The 23,897-nt window shown below is 44.5% G+C and overlaps 1 protein-coding gene across 1 annotated transcript in view; it reads right to left on the bottom strand.

Moving 5' to 3' along the window:
* Positions 1–17,047, bottom strand: part of LOC138566970 (leukocyte cell-derived chemotaxin-2-like) — a 37,037-nt gene extending 19,990 nt beyond the window's left edge. Inside the window, exons 1-3 of the mRNA XM_069644757.1 lie at positions 16,171–17,047; positions 10,319–10,409; positions 6,446–6,591 (exon numbers count right to left, since the gene is read on the bottom strand). Of these exons, the coding sequence (XP_069500858.1) occupies positions 6,446–6,591; positions 10,319–10,409; positions 16,171–16,231 (298 nt within the window). The 5' untranslated portion in view covers positions 16,232–17,047. The remainder of the gene's footprint in view (positions 1–6,445; positions 6,592–10,318; positions 10,410–16,170) is intronic.
* Positions 17,048–23,897: the final 6,850 nt, after the last annotated feature.

Raw genomic sequence — 23,897 nt, 5'->3', positions numbered from 1 at the left:
TGGATGAGTTGCGGAGAGTAGAAGCAGGCAGATTTAAAAAGAGGCTGTTGCAATAGTCCTGCCTAGATAGAACCAGAGCTCTGGAGACAGTGAGCTTCTGGGGGAAGGAGAGGAAAGGAAGACTACCTCTCAGGAGGTGCAGCTGGAAGTGTGATTTCTAAGAAACCTCAGAGATGTGAGGAGAGAAGGAGAGTGTGGAGTCGAAGATAACCCAGAGGTTTTTAGCCTCACAGGTGGAAGCAGGGAGAGGGCCAAAAGAGGCCAGCCAGAGAGTGACAGGAAGGAGGGTGTGGGTGTGCCGATGAGGAGAATCTCCGTCTTCTTGTCATGAAGGTAGAGATCATTGGCGGCACACCACCACTGGATGGCGGACAGACAGTCAGAGATGAGAGAGGGAGAAGAGGTGGCTGAGGGTACCCTGAAAATTAACTGAGTGTCATCCACATAGCACTGGAAGTTGGGGCACAGCGCAGCAATGTGGTGGGCAAGAAGTGCCGGGTATTGGTTGAACAGCCAGGGAGAGAGGTTAGACCCCTGGGGAACACCCAGGTAGAGATGGAGGAGAGGAAGGACCCGAGATGAACCTGGAAGGGTCACTCGGAGAGAAAAGAAGTCAGCCATGCCAGGTCCTTACCAGTGATGCCCAGGTTATCACAAAGACGGTTGAGCAAGATGGCATGGTACACCATGTCGAAAGCAGAAGAGAGATCAAGTAAGATGAGGACACAGGGGTTGTTGGAGTCAAGGTTAGAGAGCAAGTCTTCACGGATGTTCAGGAGAGCAGTTTCCGTGCTTCTGGCAGCTCTGAAGCCAGACTGATGGTCATGGAGACAACCAACAGATTCAGTATGAAGATAAATCTGGGAGATGGCCAGCTTTTCCAGGAGTTTGCCCAGGAAAGGTGGTTTGCTGGAAAATCTTCAGTCAGGAGCAGGTTCAAGATTCAGCGGATAAAAAGGAACATGGTTGTATTATATGTGGCAGTAAAACAAGTTAACTGTAGATTTAGGAGACACCCACTGGTGCATCGTCAGGTCCTCACAGCTCAGTCCCCACTGCCACTCTCAGAATCATACATACCGCAGCGGAAGAGCGGGGGCGGTACAAATCAGAACAACTGACGTCACAGTCACGCAACACTCCCTGAGCTGTCATTCATCTGCAGGCATCCGCATTCTACAATCATGCACGGAGGAGCAGTGAGACAAACAGCAAAATACACACGCACTAAAGCAACAACTTCCACACAAGGTAATACACAGCTTCATAAAAACGTTCAAATACATGCTATCTGAGCCTCCTGTCAGAAAGCGCGAACCAGTTACCTAGTAACAGAGCTCTAATGCGCCTGACGTATTGCCCACCTGACCCCTCATTATGAGGACCGTGCTAATGGTTAAAGCAGGCGGTACTTGTAAATGAAGCCTGTTTTTACTGCATACCAAAGTACGAGGTGTGGGGATTTCACTGCATGTGGTAAATATTTCCTGCTTATGCGTTTAAACGCCTGCTAAAATCACCTCTAATGTTTTACTTCCACCAGACAAGTGGAAGGACACATTTTAAAGAGTCCATGGTTTTTTTGTTGTAAATGCCTTTCAGTGATGGGAAGTCAGAGCACTTGCCAGCACTAGGGGAGAATATGCCTCCTGCGGGGTCCGCTCAGAGCAGGGGTGCAGGCGGGCACTAAAAGGTTGCACAGTGGCCTTATGACCGGCTGCGCTACCATGAACAATCCATTCCCAACCTCAAATCAAGGTGGAACGGGCTCAGTAGAAAACGAGAACACAATGCATTCAGGGAAATGAACGCCTCTTTCCCACGGGGCCAGTGGTATTCTTATAACCATGCAGATTTACAGAAATACTCTATGCAGTAATGTTAGCTACCACATGCGGTAATCCTACAGAGAAATCTGACAGGCTCTTAAGGAGGGCCATTGTGTCTCAAATAGGACCATTGTGAGGGCTGCTGAGCTAGAAAGCGCAGATGATCCTTGTGGTTCTTATCTGTCTTCAGTAGCTATGCGTCTGCAATATGATTGTCACGGGAGGATAGCTCAACAGTAACATGCTCGCCTTGGAAGCAAGACGACACAGAACAACCCAGGTTCGATCCCCGGGTCACGCTTAGAAACCTCTGGGTATTAAGCTCATTATAAATAACCTATCATATCATATAGGGAGGTAAGGGGGCAAAGCTGGGCACGAACTGAGATCCCACTGCCTGCATACGCAATGCAAGGATCCTGGACGTCAGGAGAGAAAAGGTTTCAGAAAGAATTCGCCTGATGGTCGCAGGTTAGATGGTAAGGGATACTCTTGCTGAAAATAAATTGGCGTCCATTCTAAAGACCCCAAACCTTAGAGACCATAAAAGAAAAACATGGTATGCAAGGGTACACCAAGGCAGATGTTGACAGCAGTTCTGATCTTCTATTTTTTGGTACAGGAATTTTAATAGGATATCCGCTGAGAAGAACTCGGATGGCCATTTTATCTCCCGGCACCATATAGAAAAGCAATGGGCTTTCTCGTTGTACAAGATTTCTGTTGGGGCGCAAAATGTTTTGCTATTTCTCCTGGGGCATCAACATTTGCCTTCTGCACGTCTAGTTTTTTGAGCGGGCACGCGCTTATTTGCTCCACATTTCAATCCATTTGCCACAAAGAAATAACACTTCTGGGTAGTATGGTCCATACCTTAAAGGACTGCATTATTTCCTAAGCTTTCCTTAAGGAACTGAACACTATAGCGTTTTGTCCAACATATTTGGGACAAAAACGTGGAGCAGGTACTTTATCTGCATTCTTTTAGAAATGTCTGCGGGTAATCCTGACCTGCCCCACCTACTGTGAGACGGGGGCGGACATGCTTGCAATGCCTGTGCACATAATGCCATATGGAGAGTATTGCAGTTTCTAGGGCTGCTTCTGGTGCCTGTACGTTTGAAGCATTCCCGGGGAAGTACATCCAGGTCACGGCGTGTAGAGGTGGAAGTCCCGCCTCCCACCTTCTGCTGTGGCTACTATCTTGCTGCCGATCTGGCCTGTGTGTTCCTTGCAGTGCTCTCCAGACAGCGCACTCCCTGATCCCTGATGTCGTAGATTTGCTGCAGTAATGGGGACTTCGAGAACGTGCTCGACAGAAAGGTGCCTTTCTTAATTAGGTACAACGCAGAAGTTCTCTTTGAATGGTGGCTAGCAGTCAACCGGACCTTTGCCATATGATGAACAAGGTCTTGTGCAACTCGCTGAACGATTTACAGGTGCTCTGGGAGAGTTAGGGGACGACTTCTCACCCAGTACCCAGGGGTAGGGGTGGACTGGGAATCCAAAGTGGCCCTGGAAATGCTTTTCAAAATGGCCCCGTATTAGACTGTGTAAGCAAGTCCAGCCCCTTTAAAACGGGGTTGCAGGTGTTCTTCCACAGGAAAATTTGGGAAAAAGGAGGGGTAAACACACAAAGAGTCCCATGGTGCAAAGGCCCACCAGGAAATCTAGGCCAGTCCACTCCTGTCAAAGGGTGGGGGTGGAGGCACATACCCACACTGTGTGGTGTCCCATCAGCTCCTGTGTGCTTGATTCACAAAACACTGTGTTCTGATTAAGGTGTCATTCATTGTATTTCTTTAACCATAAACAAAAAAATACACATGTATGTCTGGGCGATACATATATACACACACATCTTGATACATATACACAGTAGAATCGCTGTTATCCGGCACTACATTTATGTTAATGAGTCTTGTACCGTGCACTGTTGCCACTTGCGTGGTCTCTTGGTGCTCTGGAGGATCTGCAATGTAAGGGCAATGGTGGGGTTGTTAGTGGGACTGAGCGGGGGAAGAGCAAGAGAGCTTTGGTGTGATTTTGGCAGGTTCAGTTCAGAGAAACCGGCCACTGAGCATAGGTGCGTTTTTACGGATTGGTGTCTGTCATCTGGTGTTGAGGTATGATTGTGCATGGTTTGGTTTCATGCTGGATGTTGTGAAGTGCGTGTGGTTTGTGTTGCGGTAGAGATATGGTTGTGTTTATGGCCCTCATTACAAGTCAGGCGTTAAGGGTTTAACGGCGCCGTCTGCGCCGTTAACCCTTAACGCCTGATTCACACTAAGCGACCTTGGTGCTAATTACGGCACCGTAATTTACGGTGCCGTAATTAGCGCCTTCCCCATCCCCATTATGCCCTATGGGGCAAAAATGGGAATGGGGAAGGGCAAATGGTGAATGGGGAATTACCGCCCCACTCACCTTGGAATGGGGCGGTAATTCCGCCATCCACCATGGCGGAATCCGGCATGGACCATGGTGCTAATAGCACCATGGTCCACCGCCTGACTTGTAATGAGGGTGTGTTTAGTTCAGAGTTTGAGGATGATGAGGCAGAACTGTGAAATGTTAGTACGGTCAGCTAGGAGCAACAGTTTCAACCTTCAACAAGCCATCCAATTGTAATACAATTAATGCGCCCAACAACCAGTTCAGCAAATTTCCTGACCCCAACCAGTTCAGCAAATTTCCTGCCCCCAACAATCCATATCAGTGCGATCCATTTCCTACAACCGTATGAGTAATCTATACAGGCAGACTGGATGCATGGTATGGCTGACCGATACAGTTCAGCAAAAATGAAAAAGAGGCCAGCCATGCCAGAAGCATAATGCAGCCAAATTACACAGTTAGGCTATATGCAGGCAGGTGTATGATTTTGGGTAATAAGAGTAGTGGGGTTTTACTGGAGTACAGTAAGGGCTGGGCTCCCCGCCCACACCACACTTAACCTTTTCTGTCGCTGTAGGTTGTGTTATTGGTAAACTCTATCAACTGACACCTGCCACTGCCTGCAAAAGTGCAAAAATGAATAACATGCCGGATAACATAGTTTGGAGGTATGATAGCCGAGATTCTGGATGGCAAAGTGCCAGTAACCAGAGCAGGGTAATCTCTTTTGCTCTGGTTAGTAACATTCTACCACCCGAATATCGACATTCAGTTATCAGGCATGGCAGGGTCCATCCACATCGGTGCTGGATAGCAAAGCTTTTAATATCAATCAAAGGTTTGGCTATCCAACATTTGTAAATATCCAATGAAAACATAGACTGCTCAAAAAGTGAAAAGAAAAATCCAGAAAACACTAAGGGCCCGATTCATAAGAGTTTTTGCACAGTTCAAAATGACATTGCACTGCTGGATAGTGACTTTGCACCGCCGACACAAACCCTGATTCACGGAACTGTGCAAAGTGTATTTCTTCAGTGCAAATTTTGTACGGCAAAAATGACTTTGTACTGATTTTGGTCTACAAAAATAGACTTTGCACAGTTCCATGAATCAGGGCTTGTGGCGGCAGTGCAAAGTCACTATCCAGCAGTGCAATGTCATTTTGAACAGTGCAAAAAAAATGAACACCCAGAGGCTTAATGAGTGGGGGAGAGAGGCGAGGCGTCCAGGACGAGCAGTTTGCATGGCATGTGGTGCAGCACACTATTTCACCCACTACTTGGTAATACTTGACTTTGGGGTCATGGGCTTGAATAGGGGCAGGTCCATACCAAAGTTCACCCTTCAGATTTTGAAAATGAGTAGCAAGTAGTAAGGTAACACTGAACGTCTGGCGCCTTCGAATAGCATCAAAATACCCGTCTCTGGGGCGAGTGTGAGCTCTGCATGAAATGTTCTTTATGACTGGGGACGGTAGAAGAGCTTGTGGGGGGGGTTGTAAACAGAGAAAGGTTTGGGGGCATGGTTCTTTGTTTAAAAACGATTATATAACAGTCTATTAGCGAATATGTATACCATTCAGTTTAAACTGTTAATCATTTGAGATTCAAATTTTTCATTAAAAAACGTTCTCTCTAGATTTTCATATCGAATCAATTAGCCAGAGGCTACGGAGAGCTCTCAATGGGACAGAGTGAACTGAGTGCAGTGGCCATGTCTTGATATAGCTCTTGAACTCTGCACTTTCCACTTCTCCCCCCTCCCATGCACTTTTCCCCTCTCCCATGCACTTGCGCATTCTCAATGTCACTGGGCCTAGTAAGATCGTTGTTTTGTTCTCCCCTGTTCCCCTCCCTTGCCTTGTCGCGCTCTGAAGCACTTGTGTACGAGCGCGATAGAAATAAAATATCAATATCAATACCCAGTTGATATGCTGCACTCAGTGTGAAGCTTTGGACGATGTACGGGAAAGTGCAACGTGCAGGTGAGCAGCATTAGTATAGCCTTACCTGACCCTTTTCTTTTTTTTTATTATCAATTTATTCACATTTCAAATAATACATGACTACTCATTATAATATCTCAATAGTTAACATCAAAGTAATCAAACTGAGAAATAGAAAAGAGGAAACAAGCACAAAAAATAATGTATGCAGTATATAACTTAGGCATTCAACAAATGTTTAGAAATGACAAAGTATGGACACAATAAATACCTGATCCTGACAGTTTCACACCATCATTGATTGCATTGGTCTTCGAGTATGGCCTAGAAATTCCCTGAAGGTTTCCGGTGAAAGGAGCGTACACGGTTGACCCGTCGCGGCATACAATATCTACCCCTTTGTGCAGTCGAGTACCCCTGAAAACAGAAATGCAGGTTACTATTGGCATATACATTCCTATCCAGTAGAGCTGGTCTCCATGATCCAAAGAAGGAAGTCAGCCTTGCACAATATCAACAATCCATCCTATCCAATATATATAAAAGAGTAAGGATGTCTGTGCACACTCAGCTCCCTGTTCTTACGATGCACGCATGAAAAACTGCTCACAGACCTGTACTAGTTCTGCTGCCTCACACTCTGTAGCTTCACGGGCACACTCCATGAGTGACTGCACAACAGAGCCCTAGAATGCACAGTGGGGCAGCAAGAAGAAGTACTAGGGGCAGTTGGGGGGAGGAGAGGACACAGCCTCTCACAGGAACCTGGAGCCGAGCAGTAGAGGAAGCCAAGCAGGAGAACGCTCAGAAGGACAGCCTCAAAAACGACCCGAAGGGGACTCCACAAGCCGAGCAGGAGGGGGCAGGGGCTGAGCATGAGTATGCATTGTGGTGCATCAGTAACGAGCAACGAGACAGCCACAAGGGAAAGGAGGACACAGGCAGGGCGGGCCTTAGGGCAGTTCAGCCCGCGTGACCACCCGGGGCGCCATTAGCCCCAGGCCATGACAGTTTGTGCGGGAGACAGGGAAGTGGGACGACATCTAGTGAGGATAGTTGGCTGATTGGTGCTTATTTTGGCGAACATCATCTAATTAGATGGAAATCGCTGGCTCCGGTATATGGAGTCACCCTAACAAGAAGAAGAAGAAGAAGAAGAAGACGCTGAGGGGAGTCTTTCAAGGTCTCTCTGAGCTGGCATGGTGGGTGAACGTGTGGCAGCCGCCCTATAGAAATTAAATGCACCCTTCTATTGTGCTGGCACCGGGCTTTCGAGCGCGGGATTGGAGCACTTTTAAAAACAATCGGGCGTTGATGCTTTCGCATCAGTGCCCTATTGAGGTGATTACGTCCCCGCTCCGGCGCGGGAACGGGAGGTTTTCGTCAGAATAGGGTGCTGATGCATTAGCATCAGCGCCCTATCCCAGTGATTAACTCCCCGCACTGGTGCGGAGGCGGGATTTTAAAAAAAGTGTCACACCCCTTGCCGCATTGACCAGGGGTGCCAAATGTTTGTTTTACTGCCCCGGGTGCTGCCGTCATTAAGCCCAGTCCTGGACGCAGGCTCAGAGAAACGCATGTACATTACATATAATCATTCCAGATGAGAATATGCACATCATTGTTAGGGGTGTCACGGTATTAGTTTTATGCCGGTACGATAACCTTCTTGCAAAATGACGGTATATCATGGTTATCACGGTATAGCAGGTGGAGTTAACCAATCTTAACAAATATTTTCTAAAAGGTCATAAATTGTCAGATTTATCATCACAAACAAAACCTGGCACCCAGAGTCAGAATTGGGCTTTTCAACATACTTTTCACTGAAATGCCACCCCTTGCTTCCACCAAACACAAACATGTGTGGAGAGGAGGAGGGGGAGAGCCCTGCTGCGACTGGCAAAGCAAACTGAATAGCTTTTCTTAAGTGGTCATTTAGGCTTTTAGCTCCCCCACTGGCTACTGGTGAAGATGAACATGTTGCCATATTTATAACATGCATGCCCCAGATCAATGGAGGCTGATGGTAGTATAAGCTTGTGCGCATACTCGCACACGCATGCTCTCTCTACGTTACAGCCTTTAGTTTACTTGTGGGCCAAAAGGTGTTCAGTAATCAAGGACATGTCAACCTTTGGTATGGCAGCAGGGAATACCCACAGAGATGAGTGAATTTCGCAGTGTGACTTATCATATGTTAATTCAATGATAGAACCAGGGACATCCCCCATTGTCATACGTTTAGCAAACATACATTATAAATATATAAACCCCAAAGCCGCCAACCCAAAGTAAACCCTTTTCCTTCTTGGCACTGTATTTATTCTCCCTATTGCTAACATATTGATTTTGTGTCAGGCACGTGTAGTTTATGGAATGGCATTAAAAACTGCTCCAACTGAAACTACTTGGCAGATGGCACATCCAACAGTGCAAGACCAAGACTGCGCAGCACTTGCTTACTGCAGCTTTCCAAATCAGATTGAAAAGCACACTTAACGGTATACACGGTATACCGGTATAAACAATGTGACGGTTATTATTGTTCAATTGAGTGGTTTGCGGTATCTTTAATGGTATACTGTTATACCGTTACATCCCTAATCATTGTTTGCCATTCTGAAAATATCACTTAATCTGAACTATTCAGTAAATCAACACGCTCAGCCTCATGCACCAGTTTGCCTCCTGGGATAAACAACATGGGGAATTCCAAAGTTGTGTGGTAATGAACTATGATTTAAAACAATTCCAAACTCAATAAGATCTGCTTATCCTAGCCACTCCACCTCCCACGTACCCTCATCAATGCAGTTTGAGCTTGGAGCCAGACTGAGTACTCACTGCTCAGTCGATGGCCTGTGTGCCCCACTTCCTTTCTTGCAACTAGCCTAACCTTTCCTAGTGGTATTGCACTATGGGACATGACGATGACGTCACTGGCCTGTGATTGGGCGGTCTGCTCCGCCAACACCTTCTCTTCCCACATCTATTATTCTTTTCAGAACCCTGGCCAGAAGTCTCTTTGTCAGTATCTAAACGCTCTAATTTGCGTCTGCCATTTTGTTTCAGGCCCATAGCAGAAGCACACTGATAGGTGGATATCCTGCTAGTGACATTTCAATATCATGGAGATTTTCCACCCAATCATGACATAGATTTGAAGGATGTGTTTGTCTGCGATTATGCCTGGGCTTCTAATCACTTACAGAACTATTTATGAGATCGATAGGAGGAGAATAGACACTCCAACCTCAATATAGATAGTTCATTAGAATACAGCACTATACACAGCTCATTAGGATACAACAGGGAGTGCGTTGCAGTAAAACCTACATTTCTGTCAGGCGTAGGCCTTCTCCCCAATACAGGACCCTCAAATCTAGCTCTGTTTCAGGATTGTACTGAATTATTCAATTGTTTCTCAAATCCAGTGAAGTATGGTATTATACTCAATTGCTCTGTTCGGCAAAAGGCCTCTCACCCACCATACAGGACTCTGAAATTTTAGCTGCTTTCGCATCCTGCAGGATTCCCGAAATCTAGGCATTCAGCCATACTGTGAAGATCAGCTGCAAAACATACAACCCACTAACCAAAAAAGCTCAAGCTTTCTGCATACTTAACTCACTCAAAAAAACGAACACAACCACCTCTTACACCTCAAGCCACATTCACTTCACCACACTGCAACAACACATAAACCGCACCAAGAGCACACAAGGACTGACATTGTTCCGATACTCGCACCAAAGCTCAGCGCACTGTGTATACCGAGATGAAGCTGCTACCAACAGAACGCCACTCCTCTCACTATCCTACTCCCCCTTCACCCTACTAACCCATCCCGCCTTCCCATTTGCAGATCCTCCAGAGTGCCTGGGGACCAACTCCGTTGGTGACGGTGCGCGGTACAAATACCTTTAACATTTAACATTGAGTAGGTGATTCGATCACCTGGCAGATAAAAAGAACCCTCAAGTCTTTACGGGACCCGCCACCCCCAGGACAGGTGGGTAGATACCAAAAGCCACAGTGTGAATACAGAATGTACGTTACTGAGCATAGCATGCAAGCCGTGTTGCTATATCCGCCATTTCAGCCTTCAATTTTAATTTCTTTCCAAGCTGAGCCACTGTACCTCCTGGCATTAAAATGTCCGCAGCCATGGAAGTCGCAGCCCCTGACTCTGTTCGACGATTGACACATTGTCGCCCACGTTCCTCCATATGCTGGAAAAATGAACATGTGAACAACTTTTTGAAAATGGGATTTGTGGTAGCTTGTCCTACAGTTACATACAATTTAAACACAATAGAAAAGTGGACTATAGCAATTTATTGTGCTAAAATTCAAATGCATTGTGAATAGAATAGACCACAATGTTATTAAAACCAAAGCTCTTACATAGAACATATTTACATACAATATCACCCAAACGAAGTTGGTACTCATTTATCGACCTTGGAAGGATGAACGACTAAGTTGGCCTTGCCATCGACCTTAAGTTTGCAGCAGCAAGCGCTCCACCTGCTGAGCTATTTTATCAGAATCTAAGCAAAATTGAAGTAAATCATTCTAATCTATCCCTGCAGTCCTCCCCTGATGTACCATCAAATTAATACTCTAGCTCTCCTAGGAAATACAACTATCAGAAAATAATGTACAGCACTTTATTGAATAAAGCTCTTCCTGGCACTAAGTGCAATACTATACAGAGGCAGGTGGAAATAAAGTGCTGCACATAATAGTACTGAAAAAAGGAACGCATTGAATACTGTCTTCTTACTTTCTTCTATGCACTTATTCTATCAGAATTGTCCCTGGACCTAGTATGATAGCAACCTCGTCTGTCTCATCCCCCCTCACTCCCCCCCCAAGCCCCGCCCGCCCAGCACTATCTGAAATGTCATCAGGCCTAGTACGACAGTCTCTTGTTTTGTTCCTAAACTCCCTTTCTGCACCCCCACTCCCTCACCTTTTGTTTTTCTCCGGTTCTACCAGAAATGTCGTCAGGCCTAGTACCGTAGTCGCCTGTCTGTTTCCATTTCCTTCCCACTCTCCCCCTCCCTTCCTTATCTATGTCTTAGCTCTTGCACCATCTGAAATGTCGTCAGGCCGAGTATGATAGTTAATTTCACATCCTTACTGTTCATGGCCTGTAAGAATGTCATTGTATTTTCCCTTGTTCCCTCCCTTGCCTTGAAGCGCTTTGAAACACACTGCGTATAGGTGCTATATGAATCATAGTATGGAACATTTTTCTTGGTCAACAGAAGTCATGTCTGTCTACCACCCATAATCTGCTAGGGTGCCCAACTCTGGCCCTCGAGGGCTGGAATACTGATGGGTTTTCAGGATATCCATCATTAATATTCATGAGAGAAAATGTGCATACATTTAGAATCATTGTATGCAACTGTGCCTCGTGAATATTAATGAGGGGTATCAAGGCCTGGAGTTGGACAACCCTTTTACTATATGGCACTGCAAGATACTGGGAAAAGTACTGTACATACTGAATGCAATGATGTGTGGAGTTGCAGTAGAAAATGGCAGCTTTTCAGCTGGTTGTTCAAGCCAGTGAGGTTTATTTGACTCACTTGCGAGCTGCCAACATTTAGTCGCACGATACGCCTAGAATCGCGTTGGAAGGCTGCGATTGGCTCCCTGGATGCAGCAGACCTGTGGGATTGTTTAAAAGGCGCGTGAGGACCTGCGAGGCTATTTTTGTGTGCCCCATCCTGCTACATCACTGTTCAGGGGAGTAAGGCCTCTGCGCAGAGCGCTTTTGCAAATAAATAGCATCCTCTCCGGGCCCTGTACATATGCAGGACCCGCTCAGGCCGGTCTAAGGAAGGAACTGCACTGCAGCCTGCCAGACCATGGCGGCCCTGCTCTGAGACTTCAACTGTTATTATCTTCTAACGGGCGCCCATAAAACCTGCACTAAATAAAGGACCGGGGTATACAGGCTACAGTTCTGTGGGTCACGTGGGCCTTTGCCAAGCAAGCCGAGCCACTGGCCCGAAGGGCCGAAAACCATTCTTTTCAAGGTCAGCAACTTAAGCAGTTAGACCATGGATCCAGCCAACAATGTCTTTCTTAAAATTGTGCACGGTTCACATTATATACTCACAATGATTTCAGGACAATGCATGCTCTTCTTAATAAACTTGCAACATGGACAAAACAGAGCACACAATAATTACACAGACACTGATCAGAAGATATATTGTCTGCCATGGATAACGCATTCCTAGGTCTATGCGTGCACTGGTTTTCAGGTTCCGCTAGAAAAGGGAGTTCCTTGCTTTAGAGGCAGCCGCAGAAGGAGACCTGCCTCCTGCTTTCTCCTCCAGGGGATGGAAGACGGTGCAAGGCCTGGGCCCAACACCAGATGTGTAGATCCCAGCGGGAACTCTGCTAGACGTAGGTGAGCAAGCCCACCAACCAGGGTGCGGTCCTTTCCCTTAACGCAAGGGCTGACGGTGGTGGAATTGAGGGGTGGGCAGTGAGGAGTCCATCACATCTTATGAATCTGCAGTTATCACCCACCTTACAGTTCCCAGAGACCACAGAGAGCCTCCTTCCCCCACAGAGGATGCCCTATTGAATCCTAGTGAATACTCGTGGTCCCCTTCCCCTTAGGACTCGCCTGAATACTGGGTTCTCCCAATGTAAACAGAGCCCCACTCTGTTTGGTAAACACCCCTCTTGATCCAGGGTGCTCCCTTTCTTCATGTCTCCATTGGAGAATTCATTATGATGTGCCCTGCAAAACACACATCTCAGCCTCAACCTGCTCAACCTGTGCAATCGTGGACAATACCATGAGCCTGCAAAACACACATCTCAGCCTCAACCTGCTCAACCTGTGCAATCGTGGGCAATGCCATGAGCCTGCAAAACACCCATCTCAGCCTCAACCTGCTCAACCTGTGCAATCCTGGGCAATGCCATGAGCCTGCAAAACACACATCTCAGCCTCAACCTGCTCAACCTGTGCAATCCTGGGCAGAGTACCAGCCTGCAAAACACACATCTCAGCCTCAACCTGCTCAACCTGTGCAATCCTGGGCAGAGTACCAGCCTGCAAAACACACATCTCAGCCTCAACCTGCTCAACCTGTGCAATCCTGGGCAGAGTACCAGCCTGCAAAACACACATCTCAGCCTCAACCTGCTCAACCTGTGCAATCGTGGACAGAGTACCAGCCTGCAAAACACACATCTTAGCCGTAAAACGTGCATGCTACTGGTTTGAGTAGCAAGCAGTAGTAAATAAAGAACGGAACGGTACCTGATACATTAGTTTACAGTCATTTTCTTTAATTTGTCACAATTGTTCTACAGCAGTGCTCTCGCTCAGGGGGCAGGAGACTGAAGGAAACATCAGTACTGCCTAGCATGCGTATAATACTTAAAGCAGCACTGTACTTCACTGGAAAAGCAAGCCGTTACAGGGTACAGTAAAGGACTGAATATTGGAAAGTACGGACATGTACAGTGAATTGCATCGAATAGAGTAGCGGTAAGAGAACTGCTCAGAATACAGTGAGTAGAGTACTGAATGCCAGTACACTGAAGAAATCAGAGCATGCCACTGAAGAAAGGAGTGGGCCTCACTATGAAATTACAATACAGCACTGAAGATAAATGCATTGAGTGCTAAGGAACATACATGACACTGCACTGACAAAGAGGTAACGGAACGGAATGCACATATGCACGCACGCCCCTGGATAATGCAGTGCTCGGGAATGAAGGAAGCATCTCTTGGGGCTCAGATGGGGAGCGTGGGACGCGGACACGGCAGAAACACTTACCGGAATGATCATGTTAAAACGAGGTACTAAGTGCAGTACTTTGTGCAATACTCTGCAGTACTTTGTTTGCTTTATGCCATTTTTCACTACCATGAACTGCTTGATTCTGTATTCATCAGTCTTCTACGTCACTGTGTCAGCACCATGGCATGCTTTAATCAATAGTCTAAGGTACTCGATTAAGTACCATGCACCACTACATACAATGTGGAATGTTCATGTATGTACTGCACATGCTCACTCTCTTGCACAGATTGTAGTACTTAATTCCACATGCAATGTATCACTGACGTCCAGAGATCCACTAAGTAGCGAGCAGTACCATAATTTAGTACCGTGATCCACCCCAATCACTGCCCCACAGTACTTTATTCAGTAGCTTGCAGAACTGTAAATGATTCATTTAGTACGTCGGAGGTACAATGTTTTGTTTGCCATCATGACCTCACACGAGTGCCTTTATTGGCCTGTCAGGGGCAAGACGCCGCAAGAAGGCAGATGAAGGAGCAGCCATCACCTCTGCCATCCGTGGTCGAGACTTGTAAAAAGTATCAGCTGGAGGAAGAAACAGTAAAAAAAATGCCATGCCACATTAGGAAAGTATCTGCAGACGGACACCAATACTGCCAGTCTGCATATATTTTCTAAACGTGGCATGGCATTTTTTACTTGGCATCAAGGATAAAGCAAACATGTGTTATTAAGTGGCTAGACTGGCCTACATTCAGTGTACACGTATGCAGTACTCAAAAAAAATAAGCATTGGCAAAGCCAGCAGTTTGGGATGTTGTCTAGGCATAGGATGTGCACTTGCCAGGTATGATGCCAGTGCCTATCTAATATCTATGTGCTGGCCAATGCTGCTGGCATTGTCAATGCTTGTTTTAACAGTTCTTCAGTGCAAAGAGCAGATGCAAAGAAACACATATTGATTATAAATCAAGTGCCTGAAGGCACGTCTAGTTAAGAATTTTTGATTACACCCTCATTTAAAGCTGCAATTCAGCCATTAACTCAGAAGACTGCTTGGAATTAACAATGGTAGGCCATAGAGAGAACAAAGTTTAATGTTACGGTGTGATAGAGCTAGCCAAAGAGATCCCAGGAGGGCGTGCTTTTTGCAGGGTATGGGGGTGAGTGGTGCGCAGGGATTAGGTGGGAAGGGCCATAAGGATAAGCTTGGCCATGGGCAGTCAATGGGTGGGTAGAAAGGCCAACAGTATTCACAAGCTGTGCCTCCTTCATATTCTACCTCCCTCCTATCTGTATTATAAATTAATAATTGTGGGTAATCGCCAAAAATAAAAAACTACGCCCTCATAACGACATGTTGGCACTTCCGGGATTCGACCTCTGATTTGCCTGCGCCTCTCAATCTTTTGCAGTAAGCTGTGGACCCATCAAGCATTTCTCTTAGTGGGAGGATTCTGAAATCCAGCGCGCGGGTGTCATTTCAGATAGTTCGACGCATAGAAACGTCAGAAATAAGACCCGGAATTTTAGAGATGTGACTTAAGCAAGCTGAAACTTTGACAATCCAGACAAATATGTTTATCAGTAAGGCTGCAATTTTGGACAAACTGCCTTTTCCTGAACTTGTGAATTTCGGAGCCATGGAGACTTGCCTTCTTGGGAAGGCGGGTGGGGGAGTGGATATTGGGCGAATCCCTGAAGACATGTAGACATTTGACATGTGTGTACCCGAGCCAAGATGCCCTGTGTACGGCACAGGCTGGGGTCACACTTCCGTTCTACAGTACACCTAAAGGACACACACTGGCAAAGGCACTTTATTAAGAAACGACCTAGGCTAGGCAAATGTAGGTTATACAGGAACAAGTAATCATTAGTAAAAACAGGTTTTACTTCACGATACAACACACATAAAAAAAATGTCCACACACACATATATATATAGTAAAATAGTTTTAAAATAGGCATTTCAGCAGTAAATATTGTGAATTACAGCCATTCAGCAAACGTTAAAAAGGAATGCGAGCATTATATAGTTCTTATGGCACTTTGCATATTAATACAACGTGCACTTGCATTAGGAATAGCAACATTTCCTGTAACGCCCGCCACAAAACTGAATCTCAGTGCCGCTTCCCGCTGGTCGAGTGAGCCCTGAAAACACAGCTTACGTTTTTTCAAGTCTACTTACCGACCGCGACCGTGGTCGCACACAAAACCACCACGAGGATTTTGACGAAGTGACCAGGCATGTTGCTCTTGCAGTGCTCAGCTCAGCTCTGCGCAGGCGCTGTAGGTCTCCTGGACCTCAGCTACTTATTGACCCCAGGCTAAACCTATCCTCTTTATCAGCCAATCAGAGCACAGATAACTCCCAGACACGCCACCTGAGAGCGGGAAATTGGATTCCAGATCAACCTTTATACCCTTTGTGCAATTTTTGGGGAAGTCTTCCAAACATTACGGGACTTCACGCTCAGGGTACAATTGCAAATGCAGAACTGACTGTTCTTGACGGGCAGCTGTTCCCTGATTTGGTGACCCGTAAATAGACATTGCATCAGTGACGGTTATTGGAAAAGGGGTGTGCTCAGCAGAGCTGAGGAAAACCCCAAGGGCTGGGTGGGAGTTAGTAGAGACAGAGCTCCAGTGAACATTCTCAGGGATGTAGTGCTATGGAATGCATTGCCTTAAAGTACAAAAGTCATTTCGTTAGTTTAAGGAGAAATACTTATATTCTTAACATTTTGGAAGTAAACGGCTTTCGTGGGACAGGCAACACACTCCTCGCTTTCTTTCTCTATATTACAGGGTCTGCGGTAGCGAACCTCTAATTATGGTTAAGTTGCTCAACCCAAAGGAAGAGCAGTTTCTGGCGCCATTGGACGAATTGTCACGAAACCTTGTCAAAAAAGTACACAGTCAACTCTGAATCAATTTGCAAAGTTTTGCACAGGGGGGAGGGACAAAGTTATAGGGGGGTCCCAAAAGTTTTGAAATCCGGATAGACATGAATGGAAAACAACATTGCTCGCGGCTACAGCCCAAACCACTGGACGAATTTGCACCAAACCTGCGCAAGGAGTGGTGGCCTGGTCCCGAAAGTGTGCTTTTGTAAATTTGGTGTTAATCCATCGAGTAGATTTTTAAAAAAAAATTCTAAAAATATGTCACAAAAAAGACCCAACTTTGAATGTGTGTGCAAAGTTTGAAGGGATTTTGTTCTGAGGGGACAAAATTATAGGGGGGGGTCCCAAAATGTTTAAAACCGGGATATATATATGTTTGTGTCTACAGCTCGAAGTGCTGGACGGATTTGCAACAAACATGTGCCAGGAGCATTTGCAAGGACCCAAAAGCAAATCTTTCCCATGTTTTATTTTTTGAAAAGTGTGAAAATGTCAGTACATAGTGATATACTTTGGTGCCTGAGGCATAGCCTGTGGCCGTGGCCAGAGGCCACATGGCCCTGGAAACCCTCGACACTGACGATGGCCAACAGGGCCTTTCAATGGTGTTAAAGTGGGCATGTCCACCACTGACCGGCTATGTGGCGTAAGTGGGTGGTGTGCCTGACTCCTAGCAAGTACTGGTGCAAAAAAAGTGATATCACTTTGGTGCCTGAGGCATAGGCTGTGGCCATGCCCGTTGGCCAGATTGTCCGACGTGCATGCCCCGGACAGCCTGGCCACCGGGAATGGCCACAAGACACTGGCAATTGGGTTAAAATGGGTATGGCCACTTGGGACCTGCTATGGGGTAACATTTTCGAAATCGGGATAGGCTTGAACAGACAAGAAATTCTGCTTGCGGCTAAGGTCTGAATTGCTGGACGGGTGTGCAGCCAACTTGCACGTAGAGCATCAACATGGACCTGAAAGCATGCTTTTGTAAATCTGTCCTGTGTTTTTTTTTTCCAAAGTGCAAAATGTAGGTGCACAAAATAGTGATATAACTTTGGTGCCTGGGCAGTGGGTCTGACCCCCGGCAAGGGCAACCTTCTACTTTGATTTTCTTATTGTGGCCTGCAGCATAGCCGAAGCCCATGCCCAATGGATTGTGGACACTGGCCATGGTTGCAAGCCATGAACACTTGCCATTGGTCACATTATGAGGGTAAAGTGGACTCTATACCAGTATGCAGGCTAGGTGTAGTGGAGAACGAAGATGGATTGGTGAGGCTGTGGTTATGGTTGAGCCTCATGCCCTAGGCAATTCAACCATGACTTGTAGCCCCAGCATGCATTGTTGAAAATGACACACATCAGTATGAGCTGCAAAAAATATGTTTGTTAAAGGAGGTTTATAGTCTTTTCATATATGTTAAAAGAGGAATTATTAATAACTGATATACAGTGTTATAGCATTATGAAACATTTTCTCTTATAAAGACCAGTGAAATTCAGTGAAAAGCATTGTTAAAGGGATGTTATGGTTAAGTGTAATTAGAATCACCTATGAAATTTGCTGAAAAATCTTTGTTAAAGGGATGTTATTGTTACGTTGCATTAATAAAAACCTTTGAAATTCATTGAAAAAACGTTTTTAAAGGGAAGTTATGGTTGCAAGGTAAAATCGAAATTTGCAAGTTATGGTAATCAATATGACAATAAATCGTGCCACCGCCATGCACCGAGGACAACAAAGATGACATCACAATTTGTATCATCAATGACATCACTGATGGCATCACATAGCACACCACTACATTGTAACAATCCTGATGGAAAGTCCCGACAAGGCGTTCTGTTTAGAGTGTTGCTAGCAACATTTGAAGTGTGATCGGGAGACCTCTCATGAACTACTCATGTATCACAAAATGAATCTATTGTAATGGAAACGTTCTGCTGAAGTTTTATTGTTAACACAACAATCTGGTAATGCATACACATAGGCAGCATGGACCATAGATTAGAGGATTCGTAATCTGGTAAGTTTGGCCGTTAGAATCAGAAGTCCAAGCCTATCAGAATCTTGAGTAATGTTAAACTTGGAATCAACAGCTAACAATACGAAAATTACTTCATACGTGTTAGTATAAAAAGTATATGTAGAGCATCAGTGCATACAAATCTGAGGCACATACAGGGAAACTCCAGTAAGGAGGAAACAAATACTATGACCAGAAAATGACACTAAGATTAGAGTTCATCATCATGTATAAAAATGTTATTGTCTGTCTGGGGCCTGCTCATTGTTACATGTAGGTGCAGCATGAGCTCAGGCCAAACCCTAAGGAAAGTATCTTAAAGACATAGCACAAGGCTAAGGTGTATATATACTGTGCCTTCAGTATGTATATCATATTTCCAATGCGGTATCACCAGATCAAGTTCTCTGCTTTAAATTCGTACTGTCATGAAACCAAAAACAACTGCCCCGGATGTGTGATGTCATCAGTGATGTAATCGATGATGCCATTTGTGATGCCATCTCTGATGATCTGGGTGTTAGGCTTAACAGTACATGACAGTGGCGTAAATTATGGTTGCATATCTTCTTTGGTTTTTTGGTTTTGCCTTGACAACATAACGCCCCTTTCACAAAGTTTGTTTCAATGAATTTCAAAGGTTTTTACTAGTTCAACTTGACCATAATGTCCCTTTAACAATGTGTTTTCAATGAATACATATATATATATGTACCTGAGAAAAACACAAGCTGCTTCACTTTTTTGTGAGAAACAACCTGTCAACAAACCTTTACCTCAGGCGCCAACCCTGGATACACAATCCAATAACAAAGTTAGACTGCTTAGAGAATTAGAGAAATTACAGCGTCGTGAGATCAGCAAGTGGTGGGAGGAACACTCCCACCAAAACTATATTGACGTGGGACGCATTCTGAGAGGCCTACGTATCCTTACCACACCCTCCTCCGAAGAGCAAGATGCAGCCATGCTGCAGGAATGGGGAAAATCCAGCAATACATGCTCAGTAACATTCCTGAACATATTGATTAAATATGCCCGAATGGACCGTCATAAGATCCTGGACAAGATCCAGGACATAGGCGAGCAACTGAAGAAGCTCGACCCAAGTGAAGAGGGCACGACCATCCGAATCAGCATGGAAAATGGATATAAGAAATACGAGGGAGATATAAAACTAAGAAAACAAAGGAAATTCATCAGGGACAAACAAGACTACGAACAGGGAAGAGTACTGACCTTTGCAAAACGCTTCGACACTTTGCGGCAGAAGCTTCCTACACAACTATCTAGTACTACTGATGCTATTCCCACTGATGTATCATCATCTGATGTTGAAACTACCGAAAATGAGGGTGAAGAACCTCTAGAAAGCTTAATTTTTTAGAGGAAATGAAACTGTTAGGTATGGAAGCCAGACTCAACAGCGGCAAGATAACCAGAGGCCGAGTAAGAGGAAAATCCTCGGGCCAAAAAGGCAGAAAAAAAACAAGGCGGGGAAGGCGTAGCATCTACATCAAACGCGGACAAAACGGAGCGGCAAACACGCTTTGGAGTGAAGTAATGACTCACATGACTATAAATACACCGGACATGTCTATTATAAATTTGTCCACCCACCAATTTACCGCTGAGGAAACTAATGTAATGCAAATCGGCCTCAACTTTTACCCCTCGTCGAGATACGACTATGCTGAGACTCGAATTGATTTCGACAAATATATGCGTAAAGTTAGATTGAAAAAATTCTTTGCCATGTATCTACCAAAACCTAAGCCCAAATCCAACCTACAGGGTGGCACTAATTTTTCGATACAAGACACATTCACTTTGAGAGATCTGGAGCATTTGGAGACGGAAGGTGAAAATGTCTCTGATATTTGGGACCAAGAACCTGCATCAATGTACATAGATACTGCTTGGTCAGGAAAGACTGAACTCAAAGTAAAGTCTCGTTTCAACCCTTTTTTCAATCCAGGAGGGCATGTTGAGGCCTTTCAAGATCTGGTTGTCAATGACCTGAAAAAAAGCAGGAAAAAACAGGTGCCTCTTAAGAAAAATTTAACTCCACTACAACAATGCACCATTGATCGATTAGGTGCCATGACAGAGTATATTATCAAACCATCGGATAAAGGCATGAACATAGTCCTCATGAAGCGTGAGGACTATATTAAAGAGGCCCATCGACAACTATTGAACAAGGATTAATATGCAAAATTAACTGAGGATCCATCTGAAGCCATGAATAGTAAATTGGGCCATCTTTTACAAACATGGAAAGAGAAAGACTTGTTGGATGAGGACATATGTTCTTATTTGCATCCAAAGTTCCCAGTCATTCCGACTATGTATTTTCTGCCAAAAGTACATAAGAGCCTAATAAGACCTCCGGGCAGACCAATAGTCACACTATGCGGGGCACTGTTAGAGAATACCTCCAGATTCATAGACGAGACTTTGGTATCTTTTGTTACTACTCTGCCCTCTTATCTCAGGGACACTAAAGATTTCCTTAGTCGCATAGAAGGAATACCATGGGAATCCACTTATTTACTTATGACACTTGATGTAGTGGCCTCAAGGCATGTGAATATTTTTTGCATACCAGATCCTTAAATTACTTGCAACATGCACAAATGATACTTGCGATGATCTCACTTTGCCTCACCAATAATTGTTTTCTCTTTAACAAGCAGTTCTTTATGCAATTACAAGGCACTGCTATGGGCACTACATTTGCCCCTCCTATGCAAATTTGTTGATGGGCTGGTGGGAGAAATTTGTGGTATGGCACCCAAGAAACAGTCAACATACATCAAAAATTGCCTTATGGCTGGGATATATTGATGACTTGTTTGTCATTTGGGAAGGAACCAGCTCGGAATGGTTAGATTTTGTTACAGTTCTTAACACCAATGACCTTAATTTGCAATTCACTGAGAGCCACAGAAAGACTACGATCACATACTTGGATATTCTTGTTACTGTGGCTCAAGGCGAACTGGCCACTAGACTGTATAGAAAACCCACAAGTTCAAATATCCCACTCCATGCCAAGAGTAATCATCCAACAGCTCTTAAATGGAGTATCCCATATGGGGAATTCATTCGCATACGCAGAAACTGTTCTAAGATTGAAACTTTTGATTGCAAATGTGCCCTTATGGCTAACAAATTTAAGCATCGTGGATACCCCAAACAAGTATTGGAGAGAGCCTTTCAGAAAGCCAGAGACACAGATCGCTCTCTACTACTGCTCGCAGACACTTTGAAACATACAACCACAGACACAAGCGAGACACGGCTCATTTTGACCTATGGAGAAGGTGCTTATAACATTAGCATGTCATGCAACGACATTGGAATATCCATAAATCAGACGAACATCTCAACAGCATTTTGGGAGATCGCATTAACATTACATTTCACAGATCCACTTCGTTTAAGGATACTTTAGTACCGAGTTTTATGAGGCCGATTGATAATACATTGACATTGATAATACATTGACTAATGGTTGGATGAACACTAAACCATTGGGCTTTTACAAGTGTTCAAAATGTAAAGCCTGTACTTATGCTGTCAATAAGACATGTTACACACATCCCATTTTGGGTAATAACATCAAGATTATGTCTAGAATCACATGTGACACTGAATATGTGGTTTATGTTTTGAACTGTCCTTGCAACATGTGGTATGTGGGGAGCACAAGAGGCAAATTGAAACTGAGAATGCTCCAACACATCAGAGCCATAAGAAATGTAGATTCTAACTATCCGATGGCTCTGCATTTACAGTCCAAACATGGCAGTAAATTGGAGGGCTTTTCCTTTTTTGGTATTAGGTCAGTGCCCAAATCACCCAGAGGTGGCAAATGGGAGCTACTATTGACACAATTAGAAACAAATTCCATTCTGGACCTTGAGACAAAAAGACCCAGGGGTCATAATCTTGATGAAGAACTTTATACATTTATAGGCACCTAAAAGTATTTTTGAATTTTTCCTGATACTTTTGGCTCCTTTTTCTTCCTCTTTGATGACCCTGCATATGTCCAACAGCATGTTTACATCACCCTAGTCATCATCTTGTTACCTTTCTCTCTCTTGACGTATATTTCAGGTTGTTTTCTTATGAAATTGTAAAGCTTTACTTTTTGATAATTGTTTTTAGCATGATTCGTAGGTGTGATTTTAAAGTAAATATCATTATGATGAGCCTTTATACACAGAAGGGTTTTGATTCTTTATGCCTTTTTCCTTTGTCCTTTCTGTCAGTAATTGTCACCATCCACCTTTGGAACGTCCATTACGGTTTTGGAGGTTATCCAGACATTGTTTAATACTATTCTTGTCCATTCAGCCCATCATAATTCATTGACATGGTTATGCCTTTAGACAACATTTTTTGATATGCAGCACCAGGCACTTTATCATAGCAGTTCTGCCATGCACGCTGGCATTTTCTTATGAGTATCGTTCACATGCACTTAGCACTTTAATACTGATAAACCCCTTGTCTATTCTCCAGTAGTCCATGTATGTACTTTTTATTCTATGTATTTTACCTCAAAGATAAGAGTATTTTTAACATATTGATATTACGTCATCTTTTTGGTTTGTTATTGTGTACTTCGGAAATCAACTAAACTGTTCCATGATATATGAATTATACCATTCTGTCATATATATTTTACTATCTTTGTGCATACATGGACGGAGAGCACTATGCACATTATTATCACTGTTGAGAGTATTCTTTGCTGCTAGGCACTATGCACTTTCTTTGCTGCTAGGCGCCATGCACTTTATACTGTTATTATATTGTATAACTATTGCTGCTATGTCCATCGTGCATATCATTAATAAGACTAACATAACATAATGCTGTGTCCGTGTATAAAGGCAACTTGTGGTGACAATATAGCATTTTCTGACAGCCGTCTATAATAGTGTAAGCGGCCGCTGCATTACAAAACTGAG

This window comes from Ambystoma mexicanum, chromosome 2p (genome assembly GCF_040938575.1).
Source record: "Ambystoma mexicanum isolate Mex_15411 chromosome 2p, UKY_AmexF1_1, whole genome shotgun sequence".
Taxonomy (NCBI): domain Eukaryota; kingdom Metazoa; phylum Chordata; class Amphibia; order Caudata; family Ambystomatidae; genus Ambystoma; species Ambystoma mexicanum.
Note: the sequence above shows the minus strand (reverse complement) of the source record. Positions and strands in the feature narration are given on the sequence as shown.